We start from the raw sequence: 18,864 nt of genomic DNA on the forward strand, positions 1-18,864 counted from the left end.
ATACAGATAAAGGCTGACTCTCTCCTAAAAGCTTTCTGTTTGCAATGCACTTCTGACCGCAACATTGAGCCCGAAATATCTGTGTCCGTCCATCCACACCCACCCCCCCCACACCCCCGCCCGCCCCAAACACATCAAGTGCTGTACTGTACAAAATAAGGTTATTTCTGTTCATATTTTAAGCGATTAAAGATACTCGGCAAAAGAACCAGAGGGGAGACAAGGAGGTGATTTTGCTTTAAAAATCCGGGAGCGTGGTTACGGTCTGGAACGCACGGGGTGTGGGTTGGTTTGGAAGCAGATTCGGTAGTAGCTTTCGAAAGGGAATCGGATAGGGGCTTAAAGGGGGGGGGGGGGAAATCGTAGGGCTTTGGGGCTATAGAGCAGGGGAGCGTGACTAGTTGGTAGCTCTATCAAAGAGCTGGCACAAGGCAGGATGGTCCAAATGGCCTCCTTTTGCGCTGCAAGATTCTAGGATAATATAGTCTATAAATATATACACACACACACTATTGGTCAAAGCGCGCGAAACAAGAATGTTGTCAATGACCCCCTTCTGTTTGTACAATATATAATAGTGCCCGGGACAAGTTCTGTAAAATATTTACATTAATCTTTAAAAATCGACGGCTCTCTAATAATTTACTGGACTATTAACACTATAAAACAACAGGTTGGCGTCATATAAATATCTTTTATAATCTATACACTGAAAGCAGAAAATATATCTTTTTTTTGTTGGTTGGTTTTAAAATATTTTTAAAAATCAATGAATTCAGTCGCAACAACAACAAAAAATTGCCCACCCCCCCCCCACCCCACCCCCTCCTCCCCCCACTCACTCATCCACTCACTCGTCCACCCACTCGCACACAATTGATGTATCCAAAGAGTTAGAAGATCATCAGTAACATATTTTGACCACAAAATGATGGGGAAACACCCAGGAGTTAGTTTTGACATATTTGTGGGTGGGGGGGAAGGAATGTTTGGGGGGGGGGGGGAGGGGGAGTTCTGATGATTTCAGTGGTCCATCTCTTTAAGATGGTTGTTTATATCAGTAGTGTATTGGGGTGGGGGGGTGGTGGGGGGGAGCGCGGGGGAGATTGAGGAGCAGTGCGTGACGAATGTCCAGCTGGCTGGTGGTTTGGCTAAACCTGGGAATCGGCTCCCAGGCTATTCATCTCCTCGGGGGCCATCTTCTCGGGCGAGTTGCCTGCCCCACCCTGGCGGAAACCCAAGGCGATCTCATCAAATGTCCTGCCCTTCGTCTCCGGCACTTTGAAGTAGGTGAAAATGAAGAAGATCAGGAGCAGAACCGTGAAGATGATGAAGACGTAGGGCCCACACACCATCTGCCGGGGGGGGAGAGAGAGAGCAATGAGAGGGAATCAATCAATAGAGAGAGAGAGAGATCAACAGACGGCAAAAAATGAGTCGAGGAATAAATCAATCAATTGAGAAATCAATAGAAAATCCAATAAAGCAATCAATAGACAAAGAAATCAATAAATAGGAAAATAAATGAATGGATCAATAGAAATCAATAGATACAGTTATCGATAGAAAAGCAGAGAAATATGAATCAATCTCTAAACAGACAGATCGATCGATGGATAAACAGACCGCCGAGGCCGGAGCTGGACACGGAGCGGGTGGGGAACTGTACCTCGATGTACTGGAAGCCCATCCCCACTATGAAGTTGGCCGTCCAGTTGGAGAGGCCGGCTACGGCGATGGCTGATGGCCGAGGGCCTTGGCTAAAGAGTTCAGCCACGATAAACCAGGGGATGGGCCCTGGCCCGATCTCGAAGAACGCCACAAAGCCGAAGATAGCAATGATACTCAGGTAACTCATCCACGACTGCTGGTCCTGTGTGGGAGAAAGCGGGAAAGGTTACCCACCATTTACGCCCGGGAATCAACTGGGAGAGAATCTCAGTGGAGAAATCAATCGATAAATAGAGAAACTCATCAATAATTAGAGAGAACTCGCGCTCTCGCCTCTGCCACTCGCACCCCCATGTCAGGCACTTTTGAGTCATCATCCCCATCATCCTGCCCCCCACACCCCCACTCCCCCTCCAATGAAAATTGTTTGTTCGGTCCATGCCTGAACATTGCTGAGGGCAAAAGAGCTAGCAGTAAATCAACTGGGACATGGCGTGTGCGTGGGTGGGGGGGAGGGGGGGGGGGGGAGTAGAAGGAGGGGCTGGGTGACCGGGTTCCCATCTCAATCCCGTGACCCGAGGTGAAAGAAACACGACTCACCAACAACACCAGAGCGATGGTCATGAGCACGGCACAGCTGCCCATCCCCGCCAGCCCGATCAGGTGCAGCGTTCTCCTGCCCGCGCGCTCCACCACGAACAGCTGGGGAGGCAAGGACCGCGTTAAGACAATCTCCCCCTCTCTCCTCATTGCCCCCCCCCCACCAACGTGTCCAGGCCGACAATCCCTTCCCCAAATAACACTGGACATTGCATTGCACCTCTTGAGCTGCCGCGTTCGTCTACAAGTGCACGGTCAAGAGCATTTGGGACGTTGTTTGGGCAAAAAGGCCCCTACAACCCATCTGATGTCCTCCCAGCAGAACACTCGCCTCATCCACTCAACCACCCGCCCTCCCATCACAGCGTCAAGCCCCACCCCACCCACCCACCATCCCCCACCCACCCACCACCCCCCGCCGCCCACCCATTGTCCCTTGAAGCGCCCCGACGCCCAACACGAAAGGCCTACAGTGCCCGGACGCGTTCCCTCTCACTCGGAGCCGAGACTCAACCTCTCAGGTAGAAGCGGTTACTCACCGAGACAACCGTGAAAGCGGTGTTGACGATGCCTGAGCCGATCGTGGCGTAAACGGGCTGCCCTACCCCGGCTTTGGCGAAAATATTTGTCGAATAGTAAAATATCTGCGGTGTGGAGTGGGGGGGGGGGGGGGGGAAGAGAGTGTGGGGGTGGGAGGAGAGAAAAAAAAAAGACATATCCATAAAACGTCAGGAAAAAAAAAGATCTTTGGAATAGTAAGGATTAGCCTTGTATCCTAGTTTTTGTCTGAGATCAGGAGTTCATTCCCCAGATGCCTTATGGTGCATTATTCCTGAGCCACGAGACCCTCCCTACCCCCACCCACTCACTAATGGGGGGGGGTTCTAACCTGCTAAATTGGGGGTTTGACTCGGAAACAGAGAGAGAGAGGGTCATTGATGAACCTGGGTTTCCACTTGCACGAGGTTGGGTTGTGGCCAAACTGTGATGGTTACCGAGAGCAGACGTGAACGTGTACCCGAGGGGGAGGGGGAAAAAAAAGGAGGGGTGGGGGTTCATGTGGAGTATAAACACCGGCACCCACTGGTCGGGCCGAATGGCCTCTTTCTGCGCTGTGTGGCTCTGTGCAACTGTACGTGAAACTCCTCCACTCCCCCCGCCAACCAATTGGCACATGCAAAATGGCCGACGGCTCATTCAGAAACGAAGCTACGGGCTAAACCATGATGCCTATGGTGGGGGGTGGGGGGGGGGAGAACAGGCTCATGCTCGAACCTGTCCACTGTTAAAGGTCGATCAACAGTTTTTCGACCATCGATGCAAGTGGGTGAAGCTACGTGAAACTCCTCCTCTCCCTCCTCCCACCCCCAGTATTTTGGCGCATGCAAGATGGCGGATGGATCATCGTGAAACGAGGCAGGACTCACAGCGTTGATGCCCGACAGCTGCTGGGATAACTGCAGGACCACAGCAATGAGTAGCGGCTGCCGGTAAAGGGGGGAGCGGAAGAGCTCGGGGATGGTGACCTTCTTCTCCCTCATCATCTGCCGGCTCTCCTCCTTCATCTCCTGCAGGTCGCTGCTCACGTCAGTTGTCCCCCGAAGCTTCTTCAGAACTAACGGAACAAGCGAGCGACGGCACACGTTAGAACTCAAACCAGGCGGGCGGGTGGGGTGGGGGGGGGGGAGGGAAGAAGGGTCCATTTACTGTATAAATCTCCCCTCTCCAAACCCCCACAGCTCCAATACAACAACCTTAGGCTTGGGGGCAATCGCTGCCATGTTTAAGATGGTGGACACTGTGGGGGGAGAGGAGGGAGGGTCTTGATTGGCAGGTGGAGCAGAGCGGAGTGACGTAATCTGTGGGGAGGAGCGCAGTGCCTTGCGGGGGAGGCTGACACGTTAAGTCCAGCGCACAAGGGGCCGATTGCGCGCAGTAGCGTCCCGCGAACCGCCGTGGATCGACGGTTTACTTTTCCATAGCCTCACCGCTCTTGGCCTTGTTCTCCTCGTTCCTGTTGATGAGGAGGAAGCGGGGGCTCTCCGGGCAGAAAGGGAAGGCGATGCACTGGACCAAGGACGGGATGAAGATGAAACCAAGCAACAGAGGCCAAAGGGATTCGTTTCCCATCAGCGACTCCAAGCCGAAGATCTGTCAACACACAAGAGACACGTTCGGAATTAATTCCACCTTCCCAGAGAGTTTGTTTTCCTTTTTAATATATAAAAAAAGCGAATTTTTTTGTAATCCAAACAATAATAACAATAGACATAATCACAATAATAAATAAATGAACACAACAATAATAATAAATGTAATAACACTAATAATAACTCAGCGATACACGGTCGAAATACAACAGTGAAAAGCTCTTCACAAAGTAATAATAATGATAATATATACTACAAAGTCAATCCACGGCTGTTTAGGGGACGCTCCTGTGCGCAATTGACTGCCATGTTTCGCCCAGAAAATATACACTTTGCAATATATTATGTGAAGCGCTTTGAGACGTCTCGAAGACGTGATAAGGCGCTGTATCAAATGCAAGGATTATTATTATTATTATTACAATAAACTGCAGTGACTGCTTGTTTTGTAATAATAATCATAATAACAACAGTGGAGCCCTGTAGCTCAGTGGTTAGAGCACTCGCTTTGCAAGCGAGACACTTGGGTTCAATTCCCAGCAGAGGGCGAAACCTCGGGCAAGTTTCCTTACTCCACACAGAGCCTAACAATAATCCCTCCAAAAAACAAATAATAAATTAAGTCATTTTCAATCCACGGCTGTTTGTGAGACGCCGCTGTGCGCAATTGGCCGCCGCGTTTCGCCCACAAATATACAGTCCATTCACTTTCCAGTCTACCCTGTGAAGCGCTTTGAGACGTCGAGAAGACATGAAAAGCGCTATGTCAAACGCGAGGATCATTATTATGTGATTGCATTTGATATAGCGCCTTATCACGGCGTCGAGACGTCTCAAAGCGCTTCATAGGATATTCGGGAAAGTGAATGGACTGTAGGTTATGTCGGAGGAAATAGCGGCAGCAGCCAATCCGCCCGCAGCAGCGTCCCACAAACAGTCCTGAAATGAAACCCAATGACCGATTGTATCCTGGGGGGTGGTGGTGGGGGGGGGGAGACTGTCAGTCAGGACACCGGGAAAGAGAGAGAGAGAGAGAGAGAGAGAGAAACTCCCTTCTCCAAACGCTGTGGAATCTTTAACGTCCACATGTGCAGGTCCAGACCCGAGAAGCTTTTGTCAGTGAATCAATCACATTTACGCATTTTGTTGTTATCAGTCAGACTTATAAGTGGAAACTCATCAGCGTTGTGTCTAATTATATCCCCCAGTGCCACAGTGCCATTTCCATCACAGGATCGGAAAGTATTACACGAGCACACAGAGACGTCAGCCAGACTCCGGGCTCAGAAGGTCGAGAGTCGAGCTCATCTACGTCACAGCCTGAAATCACAGAGTACGTTTCACATTCCGCAGCCACGCTCCAGGGGAGGAGGGACGAGGGGAGGGGGGGGGGAAAGGGGGGGAAAGGGGGGAGGTGCCGTCTTTCAAGACCAGACCTTATATCAAGTACCCGTCTCCCGGTTCAAGTGGATGTTAAAGATCTTGTGACACTCGCCCAAAAATAAATGGGGGGTGGGGGGGTTTCTCACAGAGTCCTCGGCCAACACTCCCAAACATTGCTCGGTTGTTTCGTGCGCGGTTTTGAGCGCGCGAGCGAGCGAGCGAACTCGTTGATTGCAAATTAAACTCTGCCTTCACCAGCAGTCAGTTAGCCTGACAGCTATTTGTTTGCTAGACAGTGATCTCAACAGCAAACTATGTGGTTTAAGCTGGTTAGACTCCAGCAGTTACCCCCCCCCCACCCCACCCCCCACAACGCACACTCTGGGGTCACCAAGCCTCGGCTCTTGCCAACCCACGCCTAATACACTCCGGAATTAGGTAAACAAGATGTGTCCCTCCAAAGAGAGAGAGAGAGAGAGAGAAGAGTGAGCGTATTCCATTCCAACAATCTCTCTCTGGGATTTTCCAGGTCCACAATGTGCACAGTCACTACACCGCTCAGTAAAGTCCTGCTTCGCTTTTCGAAGACTCTTTGCATCGTCTCGACGATGTGATGAACTGCGACGCGAGATGCGAGGGGGCGAGTGGGCGCGAAGCCTCACCTGCGCGATCAGAATCCCGACGACAATTCCCAGCTGGTGGAGAGTGCCCAACGCCCCCCGGAGGTTGGTGGGGGAGATCTCGCCCACGTACATGGGGACGAAGCCGGTGGTCAAACCGGAGTAGATGCCAATGAAGAAACGTCCCATTATCAGCATCTCGTAAGAGCCGGCAAGCTTGGAAAATCCCATCAGGGCCGACGCGATGAATGCCAGCAAGTTGTTCATCAGCATGGAGTTTTTCCTGGAGCAAGGTGGGACGTTATGTTATTAATTATTATTAATAATAATAATAATCCTTGCATTTGATATAGCAGCTCAAAGCGCTTCACAAAATATACCGGGCAAAACACCGCAGCCAGTTACGCATAGCGGTGTCCCACGAACAGCCGTGGATTGAGCGACCAAACTATTACTATTATTTTGGGGGGAGAAATATTACCCCCAGAAAGCGATCCACCAATCGACTAACAACCTTACTGCCGGGTCAGCAGAGGAGTGCATGTGGAGTAAGGAAACGTGGCTTAAGGTTTCGCCCTGTGCATCGAACCTGGGACCTCTCGCTTGCATGGGGAGTGCGCTAACCACTGCGCTACAGGAACCCCTCGGTGACTATCATAGCTTGTCACACCATCGAGGATTGAGCTGCGGATTCCGTGTTACCTTCCAAAGCGATTGACGAAGAGCCCGACAGAAAACGAGCCAAACATGCCCCCCACGGAGAAAATGGAGACGGACAGAGACCAGAGGCTGGTGAGGGTACCCTGGCTGATTGGTTCATTGTAGCGGTAAATCCAGGTATCGTTCAAAAAGTTCTCAATCACCTGGAAGAGAAAGAAAGCTCTTTTCAAAGAGCCGGCACAGGCACAATGGGCCGAATGGCCTCCTTCTGCGCTGGAAAAATTCTACGAATGTTACGCTCGCAGGTTTACGGAATATTTAAGGAACGCTGCAAGTTTTGCCCCCTTTGTTTTGCGTTTGTTTTGGGGGACGGGGTGGGCGGGATCGGGAGAGAGGAGGAAAAAGCAGGGAACGGGGGGGGGAACGTGACAAAAAAATGTTTGAAGTCTTATGGATTGATACCCAAAAAATGCAATAATGGAAAGAAAAGAAACGGATTGAAGTTGAAACGAATACGATATCACCACTAGGTGTCTCCACTCCCAATTGCTCCCCGTGTCTCGCACTTTGAACCCGTTTACACACTGCACCTCATCGGCCTCTCACTGAATGTCACTGAATGAGGTTGTTTCCAACCTTGTGCTCATGCCTGTGTCTGGCAAAGTGGGATCAAAAGCTCCCCCTAAAATCCTTTTAACCATCGGCAGACGGGCCTTCAGCCTCTTCTGGAACTCTTATCTCACTACCCCTTCGCCTCTTCCCTTGATTCCTTCAAGACGCATCTCAAAACCCTCCTACCACCCCCCCCCCCCCCCACACCCCACCTTGGGTCCAAATCCCTGACTGTCCAGCGCCTCGGAGCGTCCTCCCGACGTGGGAAGGCGCTGGGTAAAATGGCATTAGTTGTTGATGTTGCTGTCTTCTTGGCCCCGATCCTCCCCCTCCCGTTGGCTTCTCGAACGGAAACCACATTCTGCAACACTTGTGAATCCTCCTGTTTTATATCCCAAAGGCAAACATACAAAGTCCGCTTGCGACTGCAGTGTAACATCCACATTTAATTCCACCTCAACCAATTTCCGGGATCTCACCTTCTGAGGAGCGTTGATGACTCCGGTGTTGTACCCAAACTGCAGCGAACCGATCACAGCCACGCCAACCGCCGTGATTAAATTTCCCGTCATTTGCTGCAACGAGATCAGTGATTACAATCAATAATTAACGCCGCTTGCCATTCGAGCTCCTCGTCGCGTCGTTGAGAGACGTCTCAAAGCCCCTTCACGAGCCCTTTTGGTTTTTAACCGTAGTGACCGTGTGTTTTTGTCGCCCCTCGGGACGTCCTCCCGACACGAAAGGCGTTGAGACAAATGTAATTTGTTGTTGTTGTTGTTGTTGTAGCGAGCGAATGGTAATCTAAACCCCAGCGACGATGTTTTAATGAGCATTGCGCAATGTTAGGAGTGAAAGTTGTGAAAGTAATTACGTTGATAATTACGATCGGCACAAGGAACACATCGTGAATCAGCACAAATTTTATCCCACAGGATAACAAGCACTGGAAGCCGTCAAGTGTGTGTGTGGTGTGTGTGTGTCTGTTCTCTCTCCCCTCACCATCTCTCACATCCAATCCACAATGACCTTGTAAAGCAATTTGAGATGCTATCCTTCACAAGATGCACTGTAATAAAAGCATTTGATGTGGCACCTTTCACGTCAGGACATCTCAAAGTACTTCACGGGATTTTGACTACAAAGTGGAGTGACTGCGTGTTTCGTAGGCGAACGCCTACAAGTGTGACTTCTTTGCTCGCAAACCACGCAGTCACTCCACTTCACGTAAAACCCTTTCCATCTTTTGCTTTCGTGAATATGTGCCAAAGTCTCTTTTATCCTCGGAGGTCGGCGGTGGGGTGGGGGGGGGGGTGGGGGGAAATCCTTCAGCGCAAGTCTACGGTAAGTGGGTTTGGAGTGAGCGCGAGAGAGCGCGCGAGAGAGCGCGGGGGGTAAACAAGTATTGTGGGCAAAGAATGACCAGTCAGTGCTGTGAGTGAGTAACAGCTCCACAGAACAACTGTGGCATGTGACAACCTCCCACGTCGGCGGACGAGATCTCTCAGGAGCTCGACATCCGTCTTACTCCAGAAACACCCCTCGACTCTCCTCGCTGAAAGCTGGCAGTGTCGCATTGTTAGGTGAGCCGCATTGCACAACCTGCTCCTCCCTGTTCCCTGATCCCCGCTGTGATGAACATGGCGATTAGCTTACGGTGAGCTGCGTTTGCTCCTGTCACACACCGAGCATCAGTCTCTGCCGCCCGTCAGCTAAGCAGCTTTTGCTGTGCACTTTTTTTTCCACAAAGCCGTGGGCCCGGAGCGTTTAAACCCGTTGGCTTGGTTGACGGCCAGCCAGGTCATGGTGATGAAGCCTTGCTTAGTGAACCCAAGTAGCTGTGCAAATAAACTCAACACGCACCCTCGCCTCTCCATCAAACCCGCCAGCCCTTCCCCACACGCAGCCCTGATAAGCAAGGACAAAATGTAAAATAATTAGATACGGTGTAAATAAAGTAATAGGGATTTTAGGCTAATGACACCACCTGCTCGCGAGCGAGTCCATTAAAGGTGCGTTTAAATCTTCCTTTCACTCAAAATCTCTCCTAAGCTCGATCGGGAGTCCTTGGTTCAAAGCCCGGCTCAGCGGGTAATAATAATAATAATAATCCTTGCATTTGATATAGCGCTTTTCACGTCGGGAGGACGTCCCAAAGCGCTTCACAGAACACACTGTAAAGTGAATTGACTGTATATTTATGGGCGAACGCGGCAGCCAATTGCGCACAGCAATGTCCCACAAACAGTTGTAGATTGAAAATGACCAATTTATTATTGTTTTTGGTTTTGGAGGGATTATTATTAGGCTCTGTGTGGAGTAAGGAAACTTGCCCAAGGTTTCGCCCTCTGCCTGGGATTGAACTCAGGTCTCTCGCTTGCAAAGCGAGTGCTCTAACCACTGAGCTACAGGACTCCACAAGCGCTCTCTCATCGCCTCTGAATCCGAGGGTTGTGGGTTCGAGCACCCCCCCCGCCCCCGGACATAGTCTAGACTGACGCTCTGATGTGGTGCCGGGGTTAGGAGCGCTGCATCGTCCGAGGTACCGTCCTTCAGATGTGCCGTTAATCCGAGGTCCCATCTGCGCCTGTTCAGGTGGACCTTAGATGCCGTAGAGAAGTGAGTCTCTCTCTCGCTCTCTCCCCCGCTTGGTATTCTGACCAACAAATCCGCCCCCTCGGATAAAATCAGTTGTTCCCTCTGTGACTGTTTGCGAGATAATGCTGTGCGCAAATTGACTGCCACGTTCAAATAATCTAAAATCACATTTCACCGTATCATAAATCCTATTAAGCACTTTGAGTCACCCTTCCCTCATTCACAGCGCTGTATGATATACAAGGAACCAGATTATTAATTATTATATGCTTCTAAAATGCTCATTCGCCACATTAACAAATGACATATTAATATTTATGTTTAGAAACCGCGCCTAATCTATGGTTAATATTGCACTAATCACTCGCCCTCAGAGGTTTGTGTGTGTTATTATGAAGCCTGTAGTTTTTTTGGTTGCACAATCATTAACAAAGCTCGTGTTAGTCATCGCCCAAACATAGTGACTGTTTTTTTGCGCGCCGCTAGTTAAGCTAGAAAGTAAATGAACAATTTTATCGGGAGGGGAAGGAAGGAGAGAGAGAGAGAAATTATCAGCCAGGACAACTTCCTTCTCTTGCTCCAGAAAGCTTTGCCGGAACTTTAAACCTTAAGAAACAGATTTATAGATTGCCTTGCCTACTATTAACCTTGTATTTGATATAGTGCCTTATCTTCTACACAGTAAAGTGAATTAACTATGTCGTTTTATGGGCAAAACGCGGCAGCCAATTTGCGCACAGACAGCGTCCCACAAACAGGTGTGGATTGAGATAATAATGTCATATAATGATAATATGTGCATTTTAAAATATACAGACAATTCCCTTTACAGTAAATTCTATGAAGCGCTTTGAGACAACTCAAAGACACGTTAAGGCATCGAATGCAAGGATTATTACTATTAGTATTTCCCTAAACAGTCTTCCTTCGCGGAATCTTGCGCCAGATTTCTAGAACGTCTTGTAACTTTCTCTCCGTTTGCAGTCCACTCCCTCGCTCCCTGTTGGCTTCAATCTGTCCTGCTCTCAAACCCTAACGAAACCAACCTCTGCAGCCACTTCTGACTTGAAGATTCATACCGTCAAACCGTGATACTGATTCCAAGTTCAATGCTGCACAAACTCTACAGGGCTTTGGTTAGCGTCTATAACGCTGTCTTTTTCCTGCTCGCCATTCTGTTTGTCAAGCTCCTGATAACCAGTGTGTGTGGGTGTGGGTGTGTGTGTGTGTGTGTGTGTGTGTGTGTGTGTGTGATACAACAGCTTTCACCTCAAACCATCTCAAAGCGAGAGATTGCCGTTATAGTGCAGTTCAAGTATGTTTTTGGGGTTGACCACGGCCAATTTGCACACAGCAACTTCCCCGCAAACAGCCAGGAGGTGAATGGGCAACGGTTATCCAGTGGGATTGTTGGCCAGGGACACCAGCCCCAAAGGGTCTTTAACGTCCACAGATGGGAGGGAGCTCGGTTGAACGGCACCTCCAACATGAAGCCCACCCTCCATCACTGCACTCGAGGGTCCCGGGAGTGCCTTTATGTGAAAGGGAGCACTTTCAAACCCAAATTATTCGCATGAGACGTCAAACCGAGCTCCTAGCTGACGGATCTGGTGGATGTTAAAGGTTCCAGTTCGCTATAGGGGAAGAGAAGGGAATTTTTCTCTCCCAGTGTCCTGGCCAACATTCCCCCCCAAATAAAATTGGTCACTCGTTCCACCAATGGCTGTTTGTGGGAACACTGCCGTGTGCAATTGTGCTGCCGAATTCGTCTACTAACACAGTCACTGCATTTCACAGTAAATCCTGAGAAGCCTTTTGAGACGTCCTTCCCTCGTGAACAGACGCTACACCAAATGCAAGGATTATTCATATTAACTTCAACAATTTTTGTTTCAGAATTGGAACACTTCGCTCGCTGCCCGTTGCTTTTGCTCGGACAGTAGAGCTTTGGATTGCACTAAAGTCACACGTTACTTGAAAGCAGATTTGTTTTCTTTTAAAAGAAAGGGCAGCGTCGTGTCTCTATTTGGATTCAAAACAACTGTTGACGAACAGCCAGCAGTGGCTCAGACATTTTGGTTGTTGGAATATTTCAAAAGTGGCTCAAGTTTGGCTCAGGGAATATTAATATTAATTAATAAAAATGCCCATTCGCAGTTCGATTTACAGCTTGCAGTTAATGAGGCAGTCTAATTTGTGATAATTCTTCATAGGAAATGTGGAATCATCACATTCCCAATCACGCAGATGGAGAGAATTTCCACACGCGTCTGGAGTTATCTGATTTGCCCAACATTTCAGGATGTGCACAGTTTGGTAAAATTGCTGAATTCAGCCTTTGACGCTAATGTTCTCCGTTCTTTAGAAGCAGAACAGGAAAAAACACGAGCGCGGGCTCGGATGTGCCAAATTCTGGACGCTCGACAAACGCTACTTAAACAGAATAAACCCCGAGAACCCCCCCCCCCCACTGAACCCCCCCCTCCCCAGGAAGGGGGAGGGGGGGGGAGTTTCTGCCCGATAATGTGGTGAGCAATCAGTGATGCTTTCGAGACTCGCCAACTGCACAGTTGGCATTAAGAAATCCGTTAAGAAATCCTGTGAAATTAAATGTAAATTAAAATAAATGTACTTCGCAAAACTCCACTGCTATCCCCCCGTTTTCATATGAGACTGCAAATTATTCCACGCACCACACGCACACAACAATAATAATCCTTGCATTTGATACAGCGCCTTATCACGTCTTCCGAGACGTCTCAAAGCGCTTCACAGGATACACCGCAAAGTGAATCGACTGTACATTTTGTGGGCAAAAGATATACATTTATATATATATATATATTTATTTGCGCACAAAATACAAGTCACTACACTCTAGTGTAGCCTGTAAAGCGCTTCGGTTCGAAACCCTGACGTGAAAGGCGCGGGACAAAATGCAAGGGTTATTGTTATTCTAGTTAGCGTTGGTCAGTAGGTTTGATGTCTTCCTAAGGGATTTGCTTTTTTTTTTAAAAAAAAACCTACGGGTTTGGGCAAAAATGCTTCCATTAGGACCCGTGTCTTATTCGGTCCATTTCTCGCCGCTAAATGACATCCTGAGTTGGTAGCGAGGAGGCTGCTGCTTGCAGGAAACAAAAATATATGTGCTGATTTAGAATTTATGAGATTCACTGTAGCCATAGCAACCAATCCCAAAATGCACTTAAACCGCGTTATTCCTTTCACATGACTTGACCACTAAGCCGTCCGTTTATGTAACAGCCGCGATCAGTAGTCGCAGTCCGTGGGGGGGGTAGGGTGGGGGGGCGGTCGGGAATAGAGGGGGCGATAAACAAAATAAACCGTGAGAATCGTCATCGTCGTCATTGTTATTATTATTAATCTTTAAAAATATAAACTCACTCGACAGTATATTCTGTGAAGAGCTACAAGACGTCTCCAAGACGTGTTAAGGCGCTATATCAAACCCGAGGATTATTATTATTGTTAATAATAATAATAATTTAAAGGGAAACTAACTAACTAAGAAGGTTATCCCTATGAAACAGATCCCGAACTGATACATTCACAGCTTCAGTCAGACACTGACTGACTAACCCATGTTAAAATGTACCCAGTCCTTAAATGATAACAAATTCAACACCAGCAACATTTACACAGGATTTTACTGCGAAAACGTCGCAACTACATCGTTTGTCAACAAAGTTTCTTTGGTCTTGAAATGAAAAGCAGTTGACCAGTAAAAATAATAACAGTAGAAATAATAAATAATAAACCTTGCATTTGATATGGCGTCGCCTTATCACTTGGTCAAGTCGTCTCAAAGCGCTTCGCAGGTTACACTGTAAAGTCAAGTGGCTGTGTATTTTATGGGCGGAAAGAAAAAGCACTTGCGGGGAGAAATTCTGGTTTACTCTACGAGTGCGCTGTTTTAGCCAGGAATTGGCAAATTATTGAATTCAGGCTTAAATTTGACGTCTTGTTTTCCTTCTCTCTTTGTCGTTGTCTCTCTCCCCCCCTCCCGCCCCCCCCCCCCCCGGGTTCTTAAAACAGCTTAAAAGAAAAAACAGCTTCCACAATTAAGGCTGGATTTAAGAATTTGCTAAATCCTGGTGCCCCGAAACACTAAGAAGATAAGAGTGCGTTTACACCCGAGTGGTATTTCTCACCAACAGAGAGTGTTAATTCTCCACAGAAATACTGTATTCAGGTAAACAGAGCTATACAGCTCACAGACTATAAACAACTTACGTCAGTTTAATGTCATTCAGCTCCTGTTAACCCTGTAAGCCAAAGCCCTAACGGGGTAGGCTGGTACTAGGTGGGCAAGCTGCGGGAAAGCTTGCCGGACAGCGATATCAACGGCAGTCTCTCTGCGGTTTTAACCGGTTAAGACTCCAGCAGTCACCCCCCCCCCAACGCACACTCTGGGGTAAGACGGGAGATGGTGCAAATGTCTCGGGAGAGCAGCTGAACCGGGTCCGCGTTCGGGCGCCGCGATGCTAAACGAGACGGATAGCGGCTTCCAAATGAGGGCGGAATTTAACCATTAACCCCAAACTCTGCATTAATCCTAACAAGTTAAAGGCAAAGGCTCAGGAGGCTCAGACCTTGAGGATTCTCAAGGCACCTGGTTTGGGTTTTGTTTTTATATGCAAATACCCAGATAAGTTATCAGCATCTCTCTCCCCCACCTTACAATACAAATTTACATTTCTACAGACTTTCACAGCGGGTGGAGGACCAGAGCACGGTCCGGAGTTTGGGAGAGGTGGGGGGGGGAAAAAAAAAAGAGGTGAAGATGGCCGAAAATGTGGTCAAAGGGAGCCCAGCACTCAATTTCCCCCGCAATCGCTTGCTCATCTCCAAACAGAACGGCATCTAAACCACAGGCGAGGGCCACGGACTGATTGATTTGGCTGTTCTCAGCACAGAACAACCTGTAGCCCAGATGTCACAAGAGTAAGAAACACGCACAACAATAAGAAGCGATGAATCAGTGTCCTCTGGGCCCACTGAACAACCGCTGACCTCTCAGAGGCTTTAGTTACCAGGAAGACCCACGGCTCAGCCAGTCAGTCACTCAACTCTCTTTCCCTGAGTTGACCTTATAAAACAAGCTATCAGTTACAGCTTCCACCTAATAATAAACTGCAGTTTGTCTACGCGCATTGAAATAGCCTGAACCCACTGCCCTCTGCAATTGCAATATACTTACCAAATCCCAATACTTTGCTATACCCAGAATAATACTTGCCATCTCCTACAGCGCCTTATCACGTCATTGAGACGTCTCAAAGCGCTTCACCTGATACGTCAAGTGAATTGACTGTATATTTTGTGGGCGAAACCGGCAGCCGATTGCACGGAGCAGCGTCCCGCAAACAGTCGTGGATTGAGCGACCAGATTATTATTAGTGTTTTCTTGAAGAGATTATTACCCTCGGAAGAACGATCCTCTTATCAACCAACAAACAGGTTCCTATTTACTGCTAGGTAAACAGAGACGTGTGGAATAGGGAGACTTGGCCAATGCTTCGCCCTGCCCAGGAATCGAACGCTGGCAAGGAGAGCGCTCTAACAAACCGGACTCTACTATAGCGCCTTATCATGTCGTTGAGACATCTCAAAGCGCTGAACAAAATGTACTGTAAAATGGAGTGACTGAGTATTTTGAGGTCGAAATGAGCGACCAAATTCTTTTGACCCGAAAGCTGGTTCTTCTATTTTTTTTCTACAGTCTGGAGGGAAAGGGGTGGGGGGGGACGGAGAGCGACAGGAGTCTAAACTCTTGCCAGCAGCTACTGTTTAACCTGTCCCTCCCACCTTATAAACCGTGCCCTTGTGTGCCTGTTTCCTTGCACATTTTGCAAGTCTGGCCTGTTTCCCTGCTGTTGGTCCTCATTCAGCTATAACAACAAAATACTCTTTGCATTTGATAAGCACCTTATTATGTCGTAGACACATCTAAAGCACTTCACAGGACTTTACCCCAAAGTGTAGTGACCACGTGTTTCGTAAGCAAACACGGCAGCCAATTTCCGCGCAGCGACGTCCCACAATCAGCTACAAAGCAAACGGCCAATTTTATTATTTCTCTGGTGGATTGTCGGCCAGGACGCCGGGAGAGAGAAACCACTTTCTCTTTTCGAGTAGCGTCGCGGAATCTTTAACGTCCACCTGAACAGGGAGCAGATTGGGAGCTTGCTTTGACACACAGTCATTTCACTTGACAGTATATCCTGTGGAGCGCTTTGAGACGTCTCGAAGACGTGATAAGGCTCTTATAACAAATGCAAGGATTATTCTAACACCTCTAACACTAACACCTCACCCGAAGAGCGGCACCTCAGACATTGCAGCGCTCCCCCAGTACTGCCTTGGGAGCATCAGCTTAGAGTCTGCTCTGAACCCGATGTGGGGTTCGAACCCACACCCTCCTGATTCAGAGGTGAGAGCGTCGGCTAGTGACCGATCCAGACAGACTGACATGTTCTTGTCTTAACTGAAACAGGGTCAAACTGGCTCCAACTCACCCTCCTGACTCATGAATCATATATCTCCCGAGTTAAAGCTCCGCATTTGGACTTTGAGCTCACAGACAAGAGGTACCACCTTTCAGATAAGATATTAAACCGAGGTCCAGTCTGCAGGCAAATGACAACAATCTCGAACTAAAAAGGAAAGTGAATGTCTTTCTCTCCCAGATGTCATGGCCGGCAATACTACTACTAATAATAATCCTTGCATTTGACGCAGCGCCTTATCACGTCGTCGAGACGTCTCAAAAGCGCTTCGCAGAATATACCGCCAAGTGAATCGATTGTGTATTTTTTGGGGGGGGGCGAAATGCCTCGGAAGTGATCGCTCGCTTCATGCCCGTTTTGCGGGGCGTTGCCGGGCGCGCGCATGTTGGCTGCCGCGTTCCACCTACGAAACACACAGTCACTACACCCAGCACATTTTTTTTCTCCCCCCTTTTCGAGGCAGCGCTGGCTGGGCGGCCGGGTCAAAACGAAGGATTGTTTATGAAAGCATTTCGCAGAACGAGCAAACAGACGACTCCAGAAACCTTGCCCTCGGCACGCTCGGTATCTTATCGTTAACTTAAAAGGTCCTTGAAATCCCTTTCGCATTATTTTTGATCTAATAAAATGCCACTTGAAACAAGACACATCCTTCCGCACTCAATCAGTCGGTTTGTGTATGTGTATGTGTCGCGCTCTCTGCCATTCGACCCTTCCCCCCCATCACTAGTTTACTGTGTGTTCATTTCAATTACAGATGATTGAAATAAAACCCACCTCCACCCCCACAAAAATCTCAACTGTATTAGATCTAATAGAAGATGCACTGGTCTTTATTTAAAAAGATTGCTCAGAATAATTGGATAGTGTAGAGCAGAGAGAGAGAGAGAGATCTTTGTATAATTACAAATGAACAGTAACATATTCGAACTGCTTCAGAAACATTAACAAGTTCAGGATTAGTGGACACAAACCACTTGTGTGTGTGTGTGTGTAAAAAAACAAGCAGTGAAAATAAAGCAGTCCTGATCTGATGAGTGTGGAAGACTCAGAGAGAGAGTGAAGGAGAAAAAGGGGAAAGGGGGAAAGAGAGAGAGAGAGAGAAAGGGGAAAAGAGAGAGAGAATGGAGAAAAGAGAGAGAGAGAAAGGGGAAAAGAGAGAGAGAGAAAGGGGAAAAGAGAGAGAGAGAAAGGGGAAAAGAGAGAGAGAGAAAGGGGAAAAGAGAGAGAGAAAGGGGAAAAGAGAGAAAGGGGAAAAGAGAGAGAGAAAGGAGAAAGGGGGAAAGAGAGAGAGAGAGAGGGGGTAAAGAGAAGAAGTCAAAGAGACAGTGAAATTTTCTTAGTGGAAATGTTAGTGAAAGAAACACTCTCACTCACACACAGACACACACACACACACAGACACAGACATAAACACAGACACAGACATACACACAGACACAGACAGACACACACACAGACACACACAGACAGACACAGCTAACGTGTGGTGAAGCACAAAGCCCTTACCTTGTCTGTGGCCATCTCTTCCTCAATCAAAAGACACCTTTAAAGGTTACTGGATGCTGAAGATCCTGGTCCTGTCTGGGGGGGGTGTCTGGGGGTGTGTGTGGGGGGTGTGGGGGGGAGACAAGTGAATAAATAAATCCACTGCAAGTTGAACCATCCACCACCACCACCACCAGCCCCCAAAAGTTGGCTGGGAGTTGGACAAGACAGATCTCTCTCTGTCTGTCTGTCTGTCTCTCTCTGTGTCTGTCTCTGTCTGTCTCTCTCTGTGTGTCTGTCTGTCTGTCTGTCTCTCTCTGTGTGTCTCTCTCTCTCTCTCTCTGTGTCTGTCTCTCTCTCTCTCTGTGTGTCTGTCTCTCTCTCTCTCTGTGTCTGTCTGTCTCTCTGTGTGTCTGTCTGTCTCTCTGTGTGTGTGTGTGTCTGTCTGACTCTCTCTATCTGTCTGTCTGTCTCTCTCTGAGTGCACCAGGAGACTGGCTGCTCTGTGCCACCCTCAATAGCTCATGCTTTTTGTCCTCCTTCTTTTGCACAGGG

General features: G+C 48.3%; 1 protein-coding gene across 1 annotated transcript; it reads right to left on the reverse strand.

Annotated features, from left to right (window-relative positions):
* Window positions 1–1,077: 1,077 nt before the first annotated feature.
* On the reverse strand, window positions 1,078–18,417 carry LOC103191180 (solute carrier family 2, facilitated glucose transporter member 1). The gene is made up of 10 exons (XM_042343662.1): window positions 18,331–18,417; window positions 8,176–8,271; window positions 7,127–7,287; window positions 6,467–6,707; window positions 4,260–4,422; window positions 3,699–3,886; window positions 2,811–2,915; window positions 2,272–2,373; window positions 1,670–1,873; window positions 1,078–1,355 (listed from the first exon to the last, which is right to left on the reverse strand). The coding sequence occupies exons 1-10, from the start codon at window positions 18,343–18,345 to the stop codon at window positions 1,152–1,154; spliced, it is 1,479 nt and encodes a 492-aa protein (XP_042199596.1). The 5' UTR covers window positions 18,346–18,417; the 3' UTR covers window positions 1,078–1,151.
* Window positions 18,418–18,864: the final 447 nt, after the last annotated feature.

Source organism: Callorhinchus milii, unplaced genomic scaffold (assembly GCF_018977255.1).
Source record: "Callorhinchus milii isolate IMCB2004 unplaced genomic scaffold, IMCB_Cmil_1.0 Scaffold24, whole genome shotgun sequence".
Lineage (NCBI taxonomy): Eukaryota > Metazoa > Chordata > Chondrichthyes > Chimaeriformes > Callorhinchidae > Callorhinchus > Callorhinchus milii.

Excerpts from the sequence above, each read along its gene's own strand:
- LOC103191180 (XM_042343662.1), bottom strand. Across the intron at positions 4,423-6,466 it reads TCGGGATTCTGATCGCGCAG|ATCTTCGGCTTGGAGTCGCT; the intron begins GTGAGGCTTCGC and ends GTGTGTTGACAG. Across the intron at positions 2,916-3,698 it reads AGCTGTCGGGCATCAACGCT|ATATTTTACTATTCGACAAA; the intron begins GTGAGTCCTGCC and ends TCCACACCGCAG.